The sequence below is a fragment of the Nylanderia fulva genome, unplaced genomic scaffold (genome assembly GCF_048542155.1).
Source record: "Nylanderia fulva isolate GAGA-0341 unplaced genomic scaffold, ASM4854215v1 Scaffold36, whole genome shotgun sequence".
NCBI lineage: Eukaryota > Metazoa > Arthropoda > Insecta > Hymenoptera > Formicidae > Nylanderia > Nylanderia fulva.
The window spans coordinates 516,487-541,952 of record NW_028190433.1 but is presented as its reverse complement, the minus strand read 5'-3'; the positions used below and the strand labels follow the sequence as shown (position 1 = coordinate 541,952).

General features: G+C 32.7%; 2 protein-coding genes across 3 annotated transcripts; one reads left to right on the top strand and one right to left on the bottom strand.

The window, feature by feature from the left end:
• Nucleotides 1-359: 359 nt before the first annotated feature.
• On the bottom strand, nt 360-24,261 carry LOC114941926 (uncharacterized). 2 transcript variants are annotated; one of them, XM_085485286.1, is made up of 4 exons: nt 24,108-24,261; nt 20,829-21,041; nt 18,567-18,737; nt 360-662 (listed from the first exon to the last, which is right to left on the bottom strand). In XM_085485286.1, exons 1-3 carry the CDS (start codon nt 24,175-24,177, stop codon nt 18,697-18,699), a joined length of 324 nt encoding a protein of 107 aa, XP_085341412.1. In that variant the 5' UTR covers nt 24,178-24,261; the 3' UTR covers nt 360-662; nt 18,567-18,696. The 2 variants fall into 2 exon arrangements, with proteins under 2 accessions (XP_085341412.1, XP_085341411.1); XM_085485285.1 differs by lacking the exon at nt 360-662 and adding an exon at nt 18,349-18,473.
• Nucleotides 8,506-10,227, top strand: LOC146722157 (dynein light chain roadblock-type 2-like). Its single transcript, XM_085485310.1, has 4 exons — nt 8,506-8,897; nt 9,119-9,274; nt 9,402-9,736; nt 9,810-10,227. The coding sequence occupies exons 3-4, from the start codon at nt 9,679-9,681 to the stop codon at nt 10,019-10,021; spliced, it is 270 nt and encodes an 89-aa protein (XP_085341436.1). The 5' UTR covers nt 8,506-8,897; nt 9,119-9,274; nt 9,402-9,678; the 3' UTR covers nt 10,022-10,227.
• Nucleotides 24,262-25,466: the final 1,205 nt, after the last annotated feature.

Here is a 25,466-nt window from a genome sequence, read left to right as displayed (position 1 = left end):
CACTTTCGAGCTCGACGAATTAATATATTATGCTCGAGATTATTCATTTTAAATATTTTATGTTATTTTATGTTATTAAAAAATATATTTTAAATATTTTCTCTTTCTTTTTCCAACTCTATTAATTATTATCATATTTTGTTAAATTATTAGATCAATTAAGCTGGATGTTTAGTTTCTATTATTATTTGCGGTATTAATAAACTGGAAATTTATGATATTCGTATTATCAGTGTTAACAGATTAGAGTTAATTTAACATCATATTAATTTTATGCAGATTTGAGGAATGGGAATATGGTAATTCACACATACAACATACATACAAAACACATAATATGCAGTAATTTTAACGGAGAGTTTAGTTCAAAAATTACCTGGCTTAATTAGTATTCCACGTATATGCGTAATCACTTTATTTGGAGATAACGTTCGTCTGCTGGCCTTGTTTTGTGACATCGTCTCTGCAGGATCGTGTTCGATCAGCTGAGTCAACGTCAGGTTTGACATTACTGAACTATGATTTACGAGAACTATTGTTCCCTTCAATATCCGCCTATTTCTATCCTTCAGGGAAGCGATCGTGAGTCTAAGGATGTTTCTGACAACGTCTTTCACGAGAAATCCGTTGACGCAAGCGTTACTAAAGTGGAGCAAAACTCTCTGAAAAGAAAAGATGTACATTGAAAAAGATGATTATAATTTTAACAAAATACTTTTGACATATTTCAATTGTCAAGCAAAAAACTTTTATGCCATTGTTAAAAACAATATCGATTAATGAGAAAAATTGAATAAAAGATAAAATTCTGTTCTTTAATTTTGTGTATTAACTTTATATTGATAGAAACTTAATTTGCAATAGAGGCAGAGAGAAAAAGAAAGATTGATGTAATGTTGAATGCAAATTGCGACATTTGATATGAGATTATCAAGAAAAAATTGGTTTTATTTCTTAAGTAGCCAAATAGAAAATACATATATAATCTGTAGTAAAATATACGATATTTTACTTTGTATTTTCTTTGTATAAAAAGAATTATTACAAATAAAATTGCTTACATTCATACATTGAAAAATGGATGCAAAATTTATTCCACACTGCAATTCCCAGAATCATCAATCGCACTCTCAAGATACATTTATATGCTGAATTCTGAAAACTTCTTTAAGAACTTGGCGACATTTGTATTGTCAATAAAAATATTATCGAGAAAAAATTGGTTTTATTCCTCGAGCAATAAGAGCCAATAAAAAATGCATATATAATCTGTAGTAAGATATATTTTACTTTGTATTTTATCTTTGTCAAAAAAATTATTACTTATCAAATTGATTGACATTCATATAGATTTAAAAAATAGAGGAAAAATTTATTGTACACTGCAATTCTTAGAATCATCAATCGCACTCAAGATACATTTATTATGCTGAATTCTGAAAACTTGTTCCAAAACTTGGCGTGCAGTTGCAGCATTATCTTGGAAGATGCATACCTTCCTAAGGGGAAAGATGAATGTTTCTACAATTTCTACGATATATCATCGTATTACCAAGCGTCAAATTGCGAGTTCGATGTTGATTCGCCATTATTCACACGCGAACACGAGCGTTACGAGGTGATTATTCGTGTCGATTGACACGATTTGCCGATTCGCGGAATTTTTACAATTCATCTCGATCGTGATAGAACACCTTCCTCCCTACTTTCGTTCTTTCTTCTCTCTAACTCGAATACATGCGCGGCTAATTAACCGCAATACAGCCTGTACATATTTGGAGGCACGTAGGAGAAAGTGGCCATCCCGCGAAATAAATCATGAACTTTAATCTTATATAGACACTAGATTTCTGAAGTTGCACAAGTATCTCAAATGGAAGGTGCCATGATAGTTGAGATCTAACGTAAGAAAAGAATATCGAATTATTATGTTGTGAATAGTATATGAAAAATGTGCTTCTGGCACATCTAGCAATTCTGGAAATTTTTAAACCATTTCTGAAAAAATTCATTTTAAATCTATAATTTTTTATTTAAATGTTATTTGTATTTTTTTTATCGTTATTATTTAAAATATTACAATATAAAATATAAATATTCTATACAGAATGTTGCACTCAGGATGTGAGAATATTTAAAATTTTAATGATTAGACAACATTAGATTGTTTTCCTGAAATTGAGTTTTGAATAAGAATTTTATGGTGTTTACGAGAAACATTATTATAAAAACCTTAGTTTTACATATTGGATGCATTGCATAACTGCTGAAAGTATTTATAATAGAGTGAAGAATATGTGCGATCTTTTTCGAAGGCGAACTTTTTAAAACTTTTATTACACTTGATGTCCAGAGTTACAAAAGTCATATCTGGTAAGAGGTTTTTGATTGTGCTAGAAAGAAAGCCGAATTGTGTGTTTACGATAAAAAGGACAGTAACAATATTCGAGCGAATTATTGCGAAATCCGCGAAATCTTGCGAAAGGATCAAAGTTGTTTTGTGTCCTATATTATGTCTGATTTTTTTCTTTATTTTAAGTCTATTTTTTTTTATTTAATAATCGTTTTCTATATAGTATTACATTTTTCACACTTGCTTTCACATTTTTTAACGGAACTTCGTTATGTGCATTTGCGTACAGGAAATGATCATCGTGCCTTGCGTAATTTCGCTTATGCGTCAGTCATTTGCGTGAATGGATTAATTCGCGCGTCGTTGCGTCGCGAAACGCTCGCTCTGAATTAAATAGCAAAAGTGTTTACGTATGCGTGTGTTGTCGGTTTGACCAAATTTTAGAGACAGACTCTTTAAAAAACTTGTTGATGTATTTTTTGCAAAAAATTTGCAAGTTGACAGTTTTATGAAAACATTTTATATGTATGTAAAGGGATTTTTACGCACAAATTTTGTTTAAAAGATTAATTTGTATGCCTATATTTCTTAATAAAAAATAAGATACAATAACTAAGATATATGATAACGACCTGTATCATGCCTATATTAGCAAAAAATCGTGTAACAAGGTTAAATCGAATTTCGCGTGATACTGTGTCCTGAATGAGGCCCGTCCATGGAAATGCAATATCGCGACAATTCCAATCTGAAGCATATAAATGGTCAGGAGAACAGGATCGATGTTGTACATTATTTTTGTATACATTACGTTCGAGATAAATCGCGAAAAAAAAGAAGAAGAGAACGGAATAGTAGCGTTTCACGTAATTGCGTCGTTGAATAAAAATTTTGACGAATTTCCGACCATAGAAATTTGCTCATTCAATTTAGCCAAGGAACGGTTACATAATGCTACGTCTGCATGCACCTCTGGCATTACATCTTTAAGTCTACACAATTTATTTGATCCGATTGTAAAACGAAGCCCTTTTCTATCATATACAATATTATACCATTTTTAGCGAACGATTTTTTATCCATATAAATTAATTTAAATTCATTTTTAAAATAATAGAGAAAAACTATTTTGGAGAATTATACATCTTTCTTTTAAAGGATATACATAATCACAAATATTTTATCATTTTAATATTTCAATTTTTAGCGAACGATTTTTTATCCATATAAATTAATTTAAATTCATTTTTAAAATAACAGAGGAAAGCTATTTTGGAGAATTATACATCTTTCTTTTAAAGGATATACATAATCACAAATATTTTATCATTTTAATGTTTCCATTTTTAGCGAACGATTTTTTATCCATATAAATTAATTTAAATTTATTTTTAAAATAATAGAGAAAAAACTATTTTGGAGAATTATACATCTTTCTTTTAAAGGATATACATAATCACAAATATTTTATCATTTTAATGTTTCCATTTTTAGCGAACGATTTTTTATCCATATAAATTAATTTAAATTCATTTTTAAAATAATAGAGGAAAGCTATTTTGGAGAATTATACATCTTTCTTTTAAAGGATATACATAATCACAAATATTTTATCATTTTAATGTTTCCATTTTTAGCGAACGATTTTTTTATCCATATAAATTAATTTAAATTCATTTTTAAAATAATAGAGGAAAGCTATTTTGGAGAATTATACATCTTTCTTTTAAAGGATATACATAATCACAAATATTTTATCATTTTAATGTTTCCATTTTTAGCGAACGATTTTTTTATCCATATAAATTAATTTAAATTCATTTTTAAAATAATAGAGGAAAGCTATTTTGGAGAATTATACATCTTTCTTTTAAAGGATATACATAATCACAAATATTTTATCATTTGTTTCCATTTTTAGCGAACGATTTTTTTATCCATATAAATTAATTTAAATTTATTTTTAAAATAATAGAAAAAAACTATTTTGAAGAATTATACTTTGTGTATTCTTTGAAAGGATACACAACGGAAAAGATTCTACAACCTATTTCCAATTCCGCATCCCGATTGTCGACGACAAATCCCTATTCATCTCCGTCTGGCCGGAACCGAGCTTGCAGACGTCGACGATGCGTGACTGTTGCGTGCCGCGAATGAAGTCTCCCACGTAATTCCAGAGGCCATGGTACTTGCGAGACGCGAGGTCGACTCTCTCTCTCTCTCTCTCTCTCTCTCTCGACGAAGGGTTGCGCGGGCAGCCGCGAGATGAGAGGAGGTTCGCAGAGAGGGATCGATCAGGTACGATACTCTGTATGCACCCTCTCGGACGACCCCACTGGGGTATCCTCTTCTCTCCTTCCCTGCGCCCGCTTTTCGGTGGCCACCCTCTCTTCTCCCCTCGCCACCCCGTCGTCGAAGGGATGGGGTGGCTGAGAGGGTCGGTGGTTTTATTGATCGCGCGAAACCACGCCTCTCACCCTCGCGACGCCACGCCCACGTTCGCTTTCCACCCGGAAACTCGCGCGCGGTGCACCCCGGATGCAACCCCCGGCCGCGACGCAGTTATGAAATTCACCCCCGACAGATAATTCGAGCGAGGCACCGTGAAGAACAGCGATGCTTCAAGATCCGACGATGCTTGACCGTATTGTTGGATTTGCGGAGATTCGGAGGTGATACGTTCCTTTTTTTTTTATTTTTAGGAATCTGAGGGAAGAGTTCGCAGCGATCGGTTAAAGGAAATCACGTATGATGAAAGTAGAAAAAAATGGCATAACATTTACTTAGGTGATATTTCATACGTGTCGATATTCTGTCAAACGAAATGAAATATCGCAATCATGCCGGCCTTGTATCGTTAAAAACGTTGAAATGAAACTAGCATGAAGCCGAAACATCGAACAAATCTGGAGAAACGATGATGACACGGATGTGTTGTAATAATTTCAATACTTGTTTCCCACGTATGATATTTTTTTTTAATTGTCATAATTTAAAATGTAGTTCCATATTATTGCGTTTCTTCTTTCGTCTGTATATAAAAGGGCGATTTTATTCTTCATTAGCTCTATATTCACTCCATAATTTTTTTCATCTATGCCGCCTTTGTCTGTCGACAAAAATAAGGTCGACGAAACAACAATACTGTTTTCTTGTTCTACACGGTACATTATTCGTCCAAATAAAACACGTTTAAGGATCGCGAGGTATTCTTGCTTGTCATGAAACAGAGAGTTGGCGCGTACCACATACACACATACACACACACACACACACACACACACATACATTTCTCTGTCAGATTCCACGTCAGTGAATTACGCGTCGTGGAGCTACATATGAAAAGTCGCGCGCTATATTTATATACGACGAAGTGAAACTTCAAGCGTCGCTAAAGTTATGCCATACCGAAGTCGCTGTCCCATAGACAGAGAAATCGGTTACATATCGCGTCACTCTTCTGTAATTGATGCTACCCCTAGCGTCTATTTTTACCCCGGCGTCGCTTTACCATTTTTCCACGCGAAGTGCCATCCATTGTGCTCAGATTGCATTCCTTGGATAGATGGCTAGCTTTAGATCTCACGTTTTTCATCATAAATTTCCCGAGGTCTCTCTTCGGAATCTTCAAAATTGTTATTTCATTTATTTCAATTTTAACATTAGGTTAAATTAATTTGAGTAAAAATAATTTAAAAATAATTTTAAAAATAATTTAGAATAATTTAATTTTAATTTTGATTAAAATTAATTTGAGCTAATGGAGAGATTTTATATACGCGATACGGGACATATATGTAGTAATAAACGCCGGGAAGAATTATCTATCATCTGTTGGATCTCTTGCCGCGAGAGATCTTAGTGCATCAGGAGAAAAGCGTCTTTTAATGGTACTTGACGTTCGATGACGATAAGATAATCTCGACGGTATCCATTAGTCATGAGTGCAAATGATTCCTATATGCCTGTACTAGCCTTAGGCTTACGCTTTTCGCCTCGTATCGTATTATTATCTTTGTCAATGTCAAAGCGGCAAACGAACGATCCTGCGAATCTATCTATCCGTATGCTATCACTCGAAGCTATCCCGAAGCGAAGTATATCCTCGATAAATATATACGAGCCCTCTCTTCGCGAGAAAACGCGCCTCTTTTATCGAGGCTCGAATCGATCGACGATCATAACTTATGTAATACGTGTCCGTGATCTTCAAATGGATTACTTGTATTTATTACCAGGAAACGAATCGATATCCAGCAAATCGTTTCGACGAATAACCACTAATTGCGGTCGATACAGTTTCGAGAATATAAATAATTATAAACACAAGGTCGCGCGATCGACCGATTGATAGTCCGACTTCAATCAATAATTATGGTAAATGTTGTATAAAAAAATATGCAGCGTGTTTGACATAAAATGTCACACCGGAAATATACAAGTAGATCTTGTTATTTGAAGACGATTTTTCCTCAGCAAAAATGTCGAGGGAAACCATCATTTTTTTGCATGTTCTCAATTTTTGCCATCATGTATCTTTATAACTAAATCTTAAATTAAAATTTTATTAAAGTACTTAAACTCTACTTAAAATTAATTGGAGAATGTGGTTTTGTTAATATTTTATTTCCACAAGGCTTAGTTTGCAAAAAACTCTTCATTTTCAATCGCTTATAACTCGAAAATTATTGATGCCTCAATATTTTACTCGAGAAAAATTGTCTCCAAATAACAAAATCTACTTGTGTGTTCTCGGTGCGACACCTTTCCCTCTCGTACAAATAAATGATTTTACTGATATGTATGTGAGTTTGGAATCAATTTTGTTTGGAATTAGGGTAGCTAATTTGTTTCATTTTCAATCACTCGCAAGTCGATAGTTTTGATTAACAAAATATCCTAAAGATTCCTGTTTTTTCTCAAATCAAGGTAAACAGAATTATTATTATTTATCCGGAAACATTACGAAAGAAGCGAAATATATCCTTGTCTCGACAAGGCAGCTTTGCTGCCTTGACTTTTCCGACACATATCTTTTCTCCCTCTCTCACGAGTCTCTTTGTATTTGCGATCAATTATCGTGTGCTTTCACTGATCGATCTTCGCGAATCGACGTCTTCGCCGGAGAAAGTTACGCTAAAGTTTCAGAATTGGTAAATAGTCGTCTCAGGAGTGTGACTTCTCCTTACGAATTGGACAAAGAAATACGAGATGAAAGAAGATGTAAGGATACTCCATCGAGATTTTCAAAATATATAATAAATGTCCATTATACGTATATTATTTCTATTTCTTCGAAAAGGGATATTTTTACAAATTATTAAAAGACGATCATTTGTATACTGAAAATTTCAGCTGTTAACAGCAGTGAAGAAGTTTCGAAGATGAAACTTTCTTCTTGCGCGCGCCCACGACTGGAGTCGGATTTTCGACGTAATATTACGGTGAATCCGTAAAGTCCTTTTAGCTTTTATATAAGATTCCTGCGACATAAATGAAATCTCGACGTGAAAATTCGTGTCTCACAACGCGTAAACTTGACGTGTGCGATTTGTTCCTTGCAGGTCGATGAAACTATCTAATATATATTGTTACGCGAAAGGATTTTTATAAATCTGACACACAGGTGCAAATATTATCCTCAAACACCGCTCGAAAGCTGTTAACCGGTTTTATAAGTTTATAACGGACTGGTTAAATAACTCCTATCTTGTCATTTTAATATATATAGTATATACTAATATATACTACGTATATGTGCGCGTATAATTACACGTACTATATAATCATGTTGAATCGATAGAATAAATACGGATGGAAAAGAGTTTAAAGAGCTGAAGCCTGACCAATGAAAAGATAGTCGTAGTACATTTTTAGCTTTAAAAGACACGTAAAAAATGTGTTATTTATAATTCACATAAAAGAGAGAGAAAGATAGGAAAATCAATAGATTACTATCGAACGACGACTGTATTTTTAGAATTAAAAACTAATAATATGTCGCGTTTTCTCTCTTAAGTCTCATGTAACATGCAACTGTATTTTATATTATCGTAAAAATATAACATAATAATTATAGTAAATCAAGAGACACGGTAGTGTCTCGCGACCAGTTAAGGGCGTAGCCGAGACTCCGTGTATCTTAACGCGAGTCGGACATTTGAGTCTTTATAATATTTCGAATTCTCAATAACGGCTGAAGCAATCGAGTTTATACTAGACTTAATCGATAGATTGAGTTTGAATTATATAATAAAAGTGTCTTTATTTCTGCTCTACGTGATTTGTAAGCAGAGATATATAATTGCAAAGTCGAAATATGAAAAATTTCTTTTAAGAAACGTCCCCGTCATCATTATCATCATCGACCACGCATACATAGTAGTATCGTGCTACACGTATTCACACGTATACAACACATGCGCACACATATATCACACGTACACGACACATGAATAGATGCATGTATTGGAAATGTCCATCTCGCACGTTTTACAACAGACGGCGATAGTTGCCCTCCGCTATATTGACAGCGTGCGGGGTTAGATATTTTCAATTTTCAATTTCAATTTTTACATTCAATTTTAATGTTATTATTTGCAAATTTATTGTCATAATAATTTATGTGCAAGTTTACAGTCTGTGATACAAAATCAGATATTTTGCTATTATTTCAATAATATTTCAATTATATAAATGCCTATGTATGACTATGCATATATTTTTAATAATTTTCTTAATTAGCTTCTATATTTTTTTCAGTTGTACATCAAGCAGGTAGCATTATCAGCTCACTTGTGAGCATGGGTTGGGCAATGGCTAGTTATCATCGCAGCATTCGATTAGCTTAACAAGATAAATCTAATATCAGTGCTATAGGAACTATTTTACAATTTTTCTGGCATTTTCTTATTGCAGGTACATATATATCCAATAATTAATATACAAAATTAAATATTATTCATCACACACTTTGTATCAAAATAATATATTTTTTAAAATTTATTTTAAATTTATTTAATCATTTTTATCATTGTGATTGTAGTGGCAAGGATCTTATTGCTCAGTGTCATTGCAAGCATCTGGCCTGTATATACCATAATATATTGTGTAATACATTGGCTAAGTATGACAATATAGATTTTGATAGATTCCCATGGAATATTGGAATTTTGTCGGACTTACAGTCATCCACCACATATGCAGCCTACAATTAAAGAACGCATTTATTCCATATGATTTGCTTCTGTTATTGGAATATTTAAAATAAAAATTTTATTAATAAATTTCGATGAAATAATTTATAAGAGGTTGAAGAAACTATGAAACAAATTCAGTCTCATAAAAGGGTAGTTGGAACAATAGTGGTGAATGCAGAAGGTATTACATGAGATCATTGACATGATTTACTTGTAGTTGTAAACAAAAATTTATAAAATTATATTTGTTTTAGGTATTCCTATAAAGTCAACATTAGATAATACGACAACAGTTCAATACGCAGGTTTGATAAGTCAATTGTCAGATAAAGCTCGTTCTGTCGTACGTGACTTGAATCCAACAAATGATTTAACTTTCTTGCGCATACGTAGCAAAAAACATAAAATTATGATGGCACCAGATAAAGAATTCATATTAATAGTAGTACAAAATCCAGTTGATTGATATTTAAAAGAAACAAAAATATATTTCAAAGTTAAGATTTATTTTTTTGGTTGTTAATTTAATCTGTATGCTACATTGGATGTTAATATCTATTCAATTAAATAAAAAAAAATAAAAGAATAAAGCTTAAAAATTATACAAAATGCAGTATTTAATTACTAATTTAACAAATTATGAACTTTTAGAGTTTTTAAATAGTGCTTTCTTCTTTGGTAACAATATTATATTTTTAACAAAGGTATACCTTTTTATATTTTTAAGTTTGATAATTATGAAAATATGTATATATAGTAATTCATGGCATGTTTATTTTTGTATTTAATACAATTATAAATGTACATTTCTCATCAATAAAATATCACAGTATCTTTTTTATAATTTAATTTTAATATTGAGATTGTTTTTATTCAGTGGAAAAAAAATGTGTAGTTGGTCCCTATTAATTATACATACATATAAGAGTGTCGCACAAATAATTCTATGCAGTCTTTTTAAGATAATATAAAAATACTTATAAATATAATCAATTAAAATACATATAATCAAAATTGTATGTATTAAAATTCAATAGCATATAAAAAAGATTTTTTTAAATTATATATATATAATAAAAATCCAACATTTTATATATATATATATATATATATATATAAATATAAATATATATTTATTTATTGTATATCATAAATATATATTTATTTATTTATATTTACCTATCTTTTTTTTATATATATGGTAGAAATACAATGTATGAGTTATTTTATTTTGCAAAATTTTTGAAAGTTAAACTATTAATTACAATGAAATTATTTCATATAATACCGAGATTCTTTTCATAATAAAGATTAAGAGAGAGTTAGATTTTATCATAAGATTTATAAAAGTCATAAGATAAGGTTAATTGCATATTGTATAGTTTATCTCTCATTTTTTAAAGTAAATAAATATCAAAGTTACATTGCTTGAACTGGTGCGTTTGAAGTATGTTGTCTTTTTGAGGGATGCAAGACAATATAGTACAAAAGCATTGCTGTAATTCCCAAGAAAAAGGAAATAATACAAATAATAAAGATTATATTAAAGTACTAAGCCTCGTTAACTGCAGGAGAACAAGCATATTGCCATAATAAATTTGCTGCAATATTTTCAAAAAAGCAGATAATATAGAAAGATAAATGTTTTCAAAATGTTTTGCTATCTACAGCATTGAGATATATAAAAATGTGCACTATGCCAATAACGGAAGCAAATAATATGGAATAAATGCGTTCTTTAATTGTAAGCTGCATATGTGGTGGATGACTGCAAGTCCGACAAAATTCCAATATTCCATGGGAATCTATCAAAATCCATATTGTCATACTTAGCCAATGTATTACACAATATATTATGGTATATACAGGCCAGATGCTTGCAATGACACTGGGCAATAAAATCCTTGCCACTACAATCACAATGATAAAAATGATTAAATAAATTTAAAATAAATTTTTAAAAATATATTATTTTGATACAAATTGTGTGATGAATAATATTTAATTTTGTATATTAATTATTGGATATATATGTACCTAAAATAAGAAAATGCCAGAAAAATTGAATTTGCTTATTTATTTAAAGATGCTTATCATATACAAAAATGAATGATATAATCTCTAAAAACTCACCTTTAAAAAAAGGTAAAAAAAGGCGACCAGTTAAGGGCACGCCATTAACAAAAATTATCCATTGCAAACCCATGTACAATAGAATTGTATGAAAAATTATCGATTATAAACCCATGTACAATCGTAACAAAAGTAATGAAATAAAAAAAAAAATTGCGCCAAGTGAAAGTAGAAACTTGTACCAGTGGAAAATTAAAGTTGCAGACATATATAGAGTCGTATAATGAATCAGTAAAAATTTAAATTTGCAAATGTAGAATCGTACCATAAAAAAACTTATCTTTTAAAAAAAAAGATAAACAAGATGCCAAGTCCATGCGCCATGTGAAAAAGTGTTAAACAAAAAAGTATTTTTAAGTAAAAAAATCTATCAATTGACAAAAATTTATGTTCTAAAATTAATATCTCTACAAAAAGTAATGTCCAATTATTGCGCGAATAAATAAACATTTTTATAAAAAATTAAAATTTAAAAACTTATGCAAATTTAAAATTAATATAAAATAAAAAGAAATAAAAAAATTTTAGTTAAAAAAACTGGGCGCGCTGCTAAATAATATTCTAATGATATTAAAATTAAATTGTTACTTTTAAACTCATTGCAGCGCGCCCAGTTTTTTTAACTAAAATTTTTTTATTTCTTTTTATTTTATATTAATTTTAAATTTGCATAAGTTTTTAAATTTTAATTTTTTATAAAAATGTTTATTTATTCGCGCAATAATTGGACATTACTTTTTGTAGAGATATTAATTTTAGAACATAAATTTTTGTCAATTGATAGATTTTTTTACTTAAAAATACTTTTTTGTTTAACACTTTTTCACATGGCGCATGGACTTGGCATCTTGTTTATCTTTTTTTTTAAAAGATAAGTTTTTTTATGGTACGATTCTACATTTGCAAATTTAAATTTTTACTGATTCATTATACGACTCTATATATGTCTGCAACTTTAATTTTCCACTGGTACAAGTTTCTACTTTCACTTGGCGCAATTTTTTTTTTTATTTCATTACTTTTGTTACGATTGTACATGGGTTTATAATCGATAATTTTTCATACAATTCTATTGTACATGGGTTTGCAATGGATAATTTTTGTTAATGGCGTGCCCTTAACTGGTCGCCTTTTTTACCTTTTTTTAAAGGTGAGTTTTTAGAGTATAAATAATCCTTGCAATGTAGCAATAATGAATATATATATATAGCACATTTTTAATGTGTAGTAATTTTTATAGAAATAAATATAGAGTAATTATATCGTACTTTCTTAAATATTATATATCGACCCTAATTCTCCATCCTTAGAATTCACATGATTTTATGTACGTGTAAAAAGCAACGATATGACTTTCATGAATCACACATTGACTTCTGATCCCTTTAAAGCCTTTTCTATTGAATGCAATCCCGCCTCGTTAGCCTTCTGACTTTAGTGCCTTTGATAGGCAGCCCTACACGAAGACGAGCGTTCTTGCAAAAGAAAGTAACTACGTTTGTGCCCGTGCGATGTTACCTGAGAGAAAGCACTGGCTCGTTCATTCGCTGTTTTACAGTCGTCTAAAGCCCGACACGTTTTCACACACACGATACATGTTGTGCCGGGTCGCATTTTTCTTCTACAACACAGAGATATCCGGTGAACACGTTTGGATCGCATATATGCAAGTGTTTCTTCGATATCTCTGTATTTCAAGTTTATTTACCACTGTGTAAAGGCATTCTTTTTATACGAACTGTCAATCATATGTCAAAATATTAAGAGATTAAGATATCGTCTTCAACAAAAAATTCTGAGCCAAGGTGTAAATATGAATCCATATTGTTTGATACATTGCTAAGATTCTTTTCCTACGCGAATAATAATTTCGTTTTTGTATTACATAATAGCCTCCCTCTTAAAATCTCAAGATTAATTGATTAATTATGAATTCATCGAAGAATTCATCATCTCAATTAAAGTCAAAAATTTTATATGCAATCACTTAATAATAATAATAAATTTGCACAAATGTATAATTATTTAAAAGAAGAGAGATAGTATCTCGCGTGTAGCCAATCAATTAAAGTGTTCTTCAAAGAATTTACCGGTCACCCTGTAGTTCGCTCGGCAATTCAATCCGCCGTTCACGAATCAGCTGTGAGAAGCGCACGTGCTAGTACGCGGGGAACGTGACAGCAAGGTGCACCAGTTCAAGGAGATGCGCGACGCGACGAGGGAAACTTCCTTTCTCCGGCGCGTTCTCGCGTGTGTACACGCGGAAACGAGCTGCCGTGTCAACGGCGATTCCACGGCCGTAAATATGATAACGATGATGCGCGCGAGTCGTAACCGTGGCTCAACCTTTCGCGATTACTTTCGCGTTTTTCGACACTTCATTACGTTTAAATATAATTTCACTACGCGCTAATGGATATATTACAATCGCAAATCATACTAATGTTCCCTTTTCGGTAAAAGCAGTTTTCAAGGAAGTTACGACGGGTTTCCCGATATAATGTAAATTTTATAAATATGATCATCAGGTGTACTGAAAAAAAATTATTAAATTAATAAATATTTATTTCAATGCTGCCTAATAAATAATTTAATTGAGACATTTTTTTTGAAAAATTTTTTTCAGTTTATAGTGCATCTTGTAATATTTGATATAAAATATATAAACGAGAAAATAATTTGTGTCATGATACATTAAAATAGATAAGGGAATACATTATTTTTCTCTCTCTCATTTAATATATATTATAAACACACGATTTTCTTTCCTCAATATTCATTAATTTATATATATGGTATTTATTGATTAAAATCAATAGTATTTTTTTACAAAAATAAATCTCAGTTTTTTTGGGAAATAAAATGAAATGTGTTCAAATAAAGAGATTGAATTGAGCGCAAGAGGGTAAAAATCGGGGTCATAATTTTTCCGATAATAAATTACTAATTTCATTCAATTTGATCGCGCACGACCACTATCTCATTTTTCTCGGCCTTTACCCGACGGTATCATTAATTCATCTCGGACTTTTTCGGTGAGCCAGCGAGAATGATGCCGCGTGCCGATGATCTCGCCGCGCGATTACGGAACACGCGCGGATGCGCGACGAACGTGGTAACCGTGAAATCTCAAGCGGACGGCCATAATTATGACTTTCCTCTCGACGCGGGAATATCGCAATGTCACCGGCGACAATCTTTGCTTGCGTACATATCCACGTGCGTGGCTACGCGTCGCACGCACATGAATCGAAGACGAATACCGTCGAAAGTGGCGAAGCTTGTCCGACGTCTAATAAATATTGATATATTATATATTGATGATTACGTTGGCTCTTTTATATTCCTACCTGATATAACCGTAATCAATATTTATTTTCAATGTCTCTTTCTCTTTCTTTTTTCTCTGTATCAAACGATGCAGAAGTAGACTTCGCCTATCTTTTAAAGGAAAAGAGAAGAAAGAGAGAGTCCTGATCACGTTCTTATATACAGGTCAAGACACTTCTATATTGACTATCATGCTGTCAAGCGTAACAAAATGTAACTAATATAGCGGCCAACTTAGGCTGATTTATTCAATGTGCGCCAGCGCAGATTTTTTTATTTTGACAGTTTTGTATTAGATCTTGTGCACAATTGAAAAAATGTTAAAAATAAACACGGTTGAAAAACCGTATAGGAATAAATATTAAGTATTAAAAATAGTTTTTATTAAATTATTTAAAAATAGTGAAATATATTATAATTAATATATTATTATATGACAGGCCTGGGAGAGTTGGCTGCCATATTGGTTACATTTTCACTTATTCATTTTAATGAGTGTCCCGATGTTCTGTTATTACATTATTCATTCTGATAAAAATTAATCTGTCGATATAGGTTCGCGTTTTTGAAGAGTTCGTTAATATTTCGAAAAATCGATATTAATGATTCACATTACTTTCAGATTATCAGTTTCTTAAATAATATAGAACATGAAAATCTGTAACATTTTGTTACAAAACCGACTGTTTCAAAGATTATGTAGAACGAGATGCACAAATAATTATTAAATAGCAAAGAGAAGGAGAGAAGACTGATTGCGACATAAGAAGTTATCACGTCACTCGTGAAACGCAAACTTATAACGCTAGTGCTCTTCTGAGCCCTCTCCCATATGTTCGAGAGCGCGCGATCGATGGATCGATATCGCCACGTGTTGTAAATGGATATTTAATTAATGATGAGCCTGTTGTCTCCGTCAACGAGAGCCTGGATCGTTCCGGAGGAAGGTAAACCCTCATCCATGTAGATCAACCCGCGTCTCGCTCGACAAGGGTGGAAAAGGGAGCCATGACGCGGCACGAGGAAGGAAGGTCGACGTACACATCGAGTTATTTCGAGTCGCCTCATCCACCTGAATAAATCATGGCTTCGCTTCGAGGGTCCCCGGCTCTGACGGCTATTATGACGGGAGGCCGACCTTTCGGATTAATTGCCCGCGATGGGGCCTCCTCGACTCGCGATATGCCGCGACATTGCGAAATGATGCTCGAACTTCGTCGACGGGGGATTCATCTGTCAAGCAGAAAAGCGTCTTCCCGAGAAAAGCGAGGGAGGAGCGACTTATCGGACAAAATTTTAATTTCTTCTCGAACAAAGTATCTAGATATACAGGATGTATATAAATCTAAGCGAAAAATTTAGGAGATGATTTTTTGTCGAAAATTTTAAGGAGGGTTTATTATATAAACATATACTCTTATATCTATCCCTGAGGAGTTATACACTTTTCTAAAGAGAGAGGTAACAATTTAGTTTTTATTTTTTTAGTCTGAAATTTGAGAAACAAAATATGAACTTTATTTTTATCAATAAGAATTTAAAGGCTTTATCGGAGCCGAACGCGGATGTCGATGCGTCATTTTCGACGAAAATTAATTTTTCGTTGGAAATCAATAATTATTTTAATTCGCTTGGTACTTTGCCGAGACTTTTTTGGAATAATATTACTTCGAGATTTTATTCCGATGATCCCATCTGACTTCTTAAAAAGAGGCGAAAAAAATAATTTAATTAATTTTTTATCTCTTACCCTCTTTAGAAAAGTGTAACTCCTCAGGGAGAGATATAAAAGTAGCTATATGTTTATATAAGAAACATTATTTAGATACACCCTGTATAATTTTTTTCTTAAATAATACGTAATATTTAGAGAAAAATAATTTATAAGAAATCTTTTCAATTTTTGCACCTAGAGAGGTATTTCACTTTCAATAATAGATTCATATCTAGGTTTTTATCGCTTGATATCAATAGCTAAAGATTCCTCTCTATTATATTAGCTTTAAAAATCCTTGAACTATTGGATTTTTACGTCCTCGAACAAATAAAGTATGAATGAAGTCTTCAAAGTAAAAGGCGGCCTTGATAAATTTCGAATACAACAAGCAGGCTCCACATTTTTACAGATTATTCGGTCGACTTATACGGTGCAATCCATTCAAAAGAATCTTCGAATCTCTCGCTGTGGTAAAAGAGACGCGAGACGCAACGTTTAAAAAATTACATGTTATATTTTCTGCGTCCAAAAAATACGAATGGCTAATTGGATATATTTGAAGGTCCTCGTTGAATAATGGTTACTTATCACCCGGGGTTTTATTCGCGTGTAAAACGCGAAATTATCCTTATAAGATTATGATTGATTACAACATGATATTCGAACGTTTTCTTTTTTATAAATAAAGTTTATAATATAAAATATATATTTTTTTCTTTTCACTTAATCTTAATCTTAATCTAACTGCACGAAAATCCCCGAAGCAACACGTCATTCCGTGGCACGTTTGCTAGAAATAAAAACGTGAAGTTTCACAAAGCGCGGAAATGTTGTTTAACACTTTGATAATCTAGCCGAGATAATTGAAACGATAATCACAGTGATTCGTACCGCGGAAGATGCTTCTCTCCGCTAAATGCTGCTCTCTTTGCTTTACGTTACACTTCCTTAAGAGTAAAAATATTATTACGCCACTGCGCGGGAAATACTTCATCGGGATTGAGCTTAATTACGCGTTACGCGGTAATACATTATTATTATATATACGTGAATTAATTGTTACACATCGTACGTTGTTTCTCCCTAAGAAATGGAGAGAGAATTATTTGCATGAAAAATTTTTATTGCGTAGAACGAAGTAGGTCCGTTCTACGTAATATTTTACAGTAGGAAAAATTTATGTTTTCTTGTTAAAAATAATCCCCGTTAAAATTTTTGTGTTAAATATTTAAATTTAACACATTCATGTGCTAATTTAACATATTGCTGTTGTGTTAATTGAACTTAAATGTTCAATTATTAAAACAACTGAAAAAAGATGTAAAAATAACACAATGTGTATTTATTTTTAATTTTACACAATAAATATGTTGTTTTATTAGCGACACGATTTATCTTAAAATTTACACCAAAAAATGTTGATTTTTTATTCTATAATATAAATGGGGATGATAAAATCTAAAATTAACCCGATATTTTTACATTAAAACTATATATATATATATTAATTTAACACAAAATTTATTTTATAAATTATTTAAAGTTTTGCATTTATTTTGTGTTAAAATATTAATATTATTATTATGTTAAATAACACAAAAATTTCTGTGGACCGTTTGGGACATGTGAGATATCTGTTAAATTTATTACACATTTTTCAACCGTGTTGAACTCAAAAAAAGACTCCTTCAGCAACGTGTCGCAATCTTTCGACGTGCAAAGCCGAGTCTTTCCCTTGCTATAACGAGAGAAGAAATGGGGAACTTTGTCACTCTGAGAAATCTGTACCCGACACGACGATGAAACAGACAAATGCATATCGTATACTCACAGTTGTCGATGAGGTTGATGATTCTGCGCAATTTTAGCCCCCGGGAGAATTGTTCCTGGCTGTCACGACTTTGATCTTTTTTCTTTTTCCCGATTCGGGTCAAGCGGAATCAGCCGCGAATCGATATGTTTCATCTGACTGAAGCGTTGATGACGATAGCCAGATACGGAACTGCATGAATAAGCAACGACATATTCATAACTATAAATTATAAAGCGACAATTTATCCTGCTGGCGACAAAAATGCAATAACTCGAGAAATGAAAAAATTAAATTCTACGGTTTAATTTTCACCGAATTTAAAGCGTATAATTAGATATAAATACATGTGTGTTCGCAACGATGCAAGAGATGTTTTTCACTTATCTGAATTTTTTATTAATAAGATAATAGAGACGATCGCTGAAATTCATCAGAAATAAACAAGCATCCAAGAACACGATATTTATAAGCTATAAAACACTTGATTATTAAGGACATATTTTTCATTTTTTGTCCCCGAGTTATCTGTTATTAAGGTCAATCTCGATAGCGAGAGAAATGCAAGGTGTGCAACAACACAAATTCATAAAATTTTCAATATTTATCTTCGATATTTCCCCATCGTCGCGCGTATCTCGCTAGGATAACTCGCCGGGAACGTTGTATCAAAAAAAAAAAAAAAAAAAAAAAAAAAAAGAAAAGAGTACCAGGTACTTTGCATCACTGCTCATTACGTGCCGCATTCACGTAGCGCGTCGGCCCGTTATATCGTCATGTCCCGAGCCGGAAAATAGCGCACAAATAGATTAATCGAGGCACCGATCCCACTCTTCTCTCTCCAGCTATCGTTCCGTCATAACGACGTTCCGTTGCGAAACCTCCTCCTCCCTTTCCACCCCCCGGACGGAGCGAGAAAATCGTGCGAGCGTATCGCGCCGACGTAATAATAATGATGATCCCCTTTTAATCAATTAGCGCGGGAAACGTGAGGCAACAAACGGCGCGAGGCGATTCAGCGCCGCATCGGCGGCCGCAGAAAATGCCGGTACCCCGTGTACCACGGATATTAATTATCTGGGGCGCAGAGATGTGCGCACACAATGCGCTCGCTTAGAGAGAGAGAGAGAGAGAGAGAGAGAAGAAAAGAAGGCAGAGGAGAGTGGAACGCGGCGTGACTTTCGCTTTTCCTCTATGCCACATAACCATCTGTTTATCACCGGCGAGCTGCATCGTGTGCTTGCTCCGCTGCAGTTGCAGCTATTTGTCTCTCTTCTGGAGACTCCGGTTGCGATGCACCTCTGAACGCTGGAAAAACCTCGCGCGCTTTCCTCTCAGGCAGTCGCTTGCAAAATATATTCGCGCTAACCAAGGGAAAATGCATCCTTCGATAAAGGATGCATTTGCGTCACGCAGTGTTTGCTGTTGTCTAAAGGAAATTATGCGGATGATCATCTAGATGAAACTTTGGCGTCATTTAGCTTTATATAGATAATAGAAATATGTATTTTCTGTAGTTGCGTCTTAGATGAAAAATAGTATTATCTTTAGTTAAATTATCTGGAATAATTTTCGGATAATTTTGATTTAGAATCTTAGCACATAAAAATACTTAAATAGTAGCACTTAAGCAGTAAGCGATAATAATTTATAAATAAAAATATGAATGCATATATTTTTTGTATTCCTTTTATAATTTACATTTTTTTATAACTGTTTATATAAGCAATCTTAAAAATTATTATCTAGATAAATCGCCATATAATTTTATCTAGATACATTTAAAACAAAATCATCTTCATCTTATCTAAGATGAATTGACATATTTTTATCTCATCTTTATCTAGCTAATTTTAAAATCATCTAAGCACAACACTGGCGTCACGACATGTTTATCTCGCGAAGGAAGAATCGATCTATTTATTTTCGCGCGAACGAGCGAAATAGATCAATCGTCGAATGAAATTTGCATTAAATTTAAAATTGATTACATTCACGGGTCATCGACTCTAGGCCGATTTCGGAGCAATAATAGCTGTCCGTCGAATGCGACGGAGAAATATCTCTCACGGGTCAAGGGGTCAAGAATCTATGATCCGTCGAAATTGATCGACGACGTCGAAGAGGAGAAACATCGGTACGTGACAAAGGAAATAAAAGAACGCCACGAGGATCAACCGATTGCTAGTCTCGATTGTCTCGGTTCTCTAATTTACGAACGTCATGATTGCGGCGCGGATAAATGTTAAAAAGAGAGAAAAAAAGGTTCGAGGCGACGCTTACCTGGAACGATGCATTGAATAGTCAGCCGTTGAATAATCAGCAGTTCTATAATCTCGCGCAGCCACAGAGACCGCTCGCAAATTGTAGACTGCATCCGATCAGAGCGCGCCTTTGTGCGGGACCGCCGATGATCTGAGAGAAGTCTGGTCCAGCGTCTTTCGGACGATCCTCGAGGTGCAGTTGACACATGAGTGACGCGAGAGAATGACAGTTCTGTGACACATCGAACTCGACATCCGTAACAAGCATTAATATTCCTTGATTTAGTTTAGAGAGAGGAGAGAAAGAGATTTTCTCCAATTTTCTTGATACAAAAATTCTGATAATAAATAAAAGTTCATCGAGTTTTTAGCGCAAATATAGCTTTCTCGGAGAATCGACACATTTTTCGACATATTTAGAATTTTTCATTCACGATACAACGAGCGAATCGCAATCTCATGACCAGTGTTGTGCTTAGATGATTAGCTAGATGAAATTAATGAGATGAAAATATGTAAATTTAACTTACATAAGATGAAGATTTTGTTTTGAATATACCTATAGATAAAAGATGAAATTATATGGCAATTTATCTAGATAAATTCCAGATAATATTATTTTTGAGACTGCTTATGTAAACATAGTTACAAAAAAAATGTAAATTATAGAAAGGATATAAAAATATTTGTATTTATTTGTAAGTTTTCATTGCTACTGTTTAGTTCTGCTATTTAATAAAAAATACTCAAGTATTTTTATGTGCTCTGAACCTAATTATCTAAATCGAATTATCTGAACATTATTCTAGATAATTTAATAAAAATAACACTTTTTTCATCTAATATGCAGATGTACATAATAAATATTAAAGATAAGATGATAGCAAAATTTCATCTAAATAATCACCTATATTATTTTATTTAGATAACAGCAAACACTGCTCATGAGACATCAAATTCAATATTCGTAACAAGCAATATTATTCTTCGATTTAGAAGAAAAGAGAAGGAGATTTTCTCAAATTTTCCTAACAAAAAAAATTCTAATCCTAATAATTAATAAATAAAAAAATGCATCTAGTTTGGCACTAGCTGAGACGCGCAAAAAAATTACATAATGCAATTGCCATCGTAAAAGAGAAAAATCTCAACAATTAACGGCGCACATCACATCGGCGCGTGCATAAGAACAATTAATAAGTTTTTCCCGCCATAAATCAGACTAATAATAATGCACGTGCGAGACTTTCGAACGGATCAAAACCGCTCCCGATTAATCCCTCGCGTGAAATTTCGCCCGCATCAAAATTTCACGCGATGCGCCGCCGTCACCGGAAACACGCAGATCTGTAATCGCAACCGGAAATCTATACCGGTATTGAATAAATTAAAATAAATTTCTTCTTTCTTCATTAAAGAAAGAATTTAACATCATATTAATTAATAAAACAATAAATTTCCTTTCTCTCTCTTTCTGCTAAAAATATTTTAATTTCAAATATTAATTTTTTTACCGATTATTTCGATAAAATATGTAAATATCTCGTTTAATATAATAAAAAAAAATAACAAAATATATCGTCATACCTGCTGATAAAAAGACTTTTTCGAATTATCTCGCGTATCATTTGATGATCCAAGTATCCTAACTTCATAAAACTATTCATAAGTCGCGGAAAATCGCGCGTGTGGAAGAGAACTCTGCTAAATATCGTTAATTGACGATCGAACCACCGATCGATGCGTGATTGATCGTATATATATATTTTTTTTAATCAACGTCACATCAATTACGTCGCAAAACGATCGATCAAGATCGAGACACTTGAAACCGGGCCAGAGCGAGCGATTATCCGCATTATCGCAACGTTGTCGTATACCAGCGCATCTCGCACCGCGCTTGCGTTATTGCTACACGAGCAATAATAAATCGTTGATTTAGCAAGAGCGGCAGATTCTTTCAGCAATCTACGGTGAGAGCGTCGTAGGTGTCGGGATCGTTTCGTGAACTTCGCGTTCGAGAGAGCCTCCTCTCCGCGACTTGTCACGCGCGCTAATTAGACCAACGATATCCGTCGTAGCTACTTACATCAGCTGTTTATCGCGTAACTCTTTGTAATCAATCGTCCATAAATGCAAAACTATTGCAGTGTACAATATATTAATTTTTATGAAAATATACGAAATTTTTGGAACAAATTGAACATACGATTTATCATTTTTATCTAAAATTAAAATCATTAGGTTAATTGAATAATAATTAAATGAGATAAATATACTGATATATATATATATCAGTATATTTATCTCATTTAATTATTATTTTAGCGTTTGATTAATATGGGAACGAATCCGAAACGTAATTAAATTAGATGTGCGATCGTTCAGATGTCGCGTGTATATTTCACAATTTATTTTATTTCCCCATTTTAATAACTGCCGTGACAACATCGCGTTAATCATTTTCGTCAACAAGCGTCGTCAATGCGCTTCGGCAGAATTCTCATCCCGTTCCGCGTGCGCTATTAAGTTATTATACTCGGGGCGTGACGCAATATTCGCGCCTCCGGCTACGAACCGAGCAACGAAACGGAACACAAATTATACACGAACTCCCGCTATTACAAATTATCGATTATACTACATGTTACGCCATTCTCGCGTTTAGGGCAACGTGCGCACCCGCTGCGCGCTAATGCGAGTCGTAAAATCGCGGAGAGGAAGAATTAAGGATCGCAAACCGGAATAACGGAGCGATACATCTCTCGTGTAATACATGTAGTATACAATATAGGTACATATGTATACGCGATAGTTTCAAATGCGAAAAAAAAGAACTCTTTATCTCCGCGTTTATGTTCCCTTTTATAACTTTCCTTGCTTAACTTTTATTTCTTCTTCGCGTTTAATCAATCATGTCTTAGCAGTTAATGATCCGAGGTATTTATTAAACATAAAATGTTTAAATAATAACGATTCCTATGCAAAATTTTTTATGAAGAATTTAGTTGTAAAATAGTGTAATTTTGAAACTCTTAAGGGGATCTAAAATATCATTTTTGCGCACCTTTTTTTTAATTAGTTGAATAAAATAATAAATGCTTTTTCCACGACTAAAGTACATACCGATTTTATGTCAAAAATAAAAACGTTTTTTAAATATTTCATTTTAAAAAATTTCACGTTTTGTTTCTATATGAATGATAAAGCAAAATGATGTTTCTTCGATAAAATAGGACGACGTTTAGGATCCCTTTAAACGATTAATTAATATCGTGGGATTTTAAAAGATACGTACGAGAAGATATCTTGTGTCCGAGTGCTTTGTTCGTCTTTTTAAGGATCGGTTGAGGTCGTGCGTTTGTCATGGAACGATCTTCGCGACAATGTGCGATATTTCATCGGCGATCTCGTCATTTTCGCGAGCGGCGTCACGTACGGACTGATTTGTCCTCGACCTACAAATGAATTATAGTGAAACATTATTTCAGGCAAATTGCTCTCAAATATCGTCAAGATATAAATCAGCATTTGTACAAGAATTGACAAGTTACAAAATTCGTATAGTTTTTCTTCAATTGGGTGCTCGAAGTTTATTTTTTCTTAATAAAAATTTTCCATTAAAGCAATAATCGATGATAAATCTCTAATAAATTGAGAATTTAAGATTCTGTCAAGTATATATTTTTACAGCGTGTAATTATTAATTATTTTCAAAACACATATATTTATAACTTTAAGGGAGTAAAATGTATTGTTCTCACATTTATTCTCGTTTGTAACGTATTTGTCTCGATAGATATTGACGCCGATATGACGTGTTTGTGTATCCTCTGCCTCGATTTAGTTATCTAGTTCCTAGTCGGACAGGTATGCTTCTCGAGTGAAGCTGCGCGTGCGACGAATAACGAGCGAACAATTTTCGATCGCACGTTTCTTGCTTACAGATGGTCTTCATTGGACTTACTTTTCAGAGAAAGGACTCGAAGGAATGACGCGGAGATTTTCGAAACTTTGCTCAAGTCGCTTGTGAAACAAGCAACTCATAGCGCATCCGTAATGTGCGCCGTATTATTCTTTTATAAATTACCGATTTATAAACACTTAAGTTCCATTTAATATCAGGGTGTCCAGCAGACTCTCTATTGAAAAAATTACTTGATTTTTTCAGATTTATCAAGAAATTCATTTTTTCCCTGACTGTTTAGTATTATTTTTTCCAAATATATATAATTTGCATATACCTATATGATAAATCAATTATAAATGTTAAATCATGAAATCCTTAAAAAATTTTTGTCAACGATGAAAAGGTTCGGAAGTTAAAACAAAAATTTAAATCAATTATACAATCTGCATTATGTACGATAATCGAAACAAACATGTCACTAAAAACTATTTAAATAATCATCTTTTTTATTTATATTATATCAATTTTTTTAGTTTTGTCTCTATCAAACACATTGAAATAAAGTAACACGACCATGAAAATATAAATTAACAAACACGCTGAAGATGAATCGATTTTTAACAGCACAGAAAATTAGCGTGCTGGAAGTCAAGGAAAAGTTTATATTTATGTAATAAAAAATTTCAAATTATTGAGACAAATGTAGAATAATGTGAAAAAATTCAGATAAAAATAATAAAATTTCCT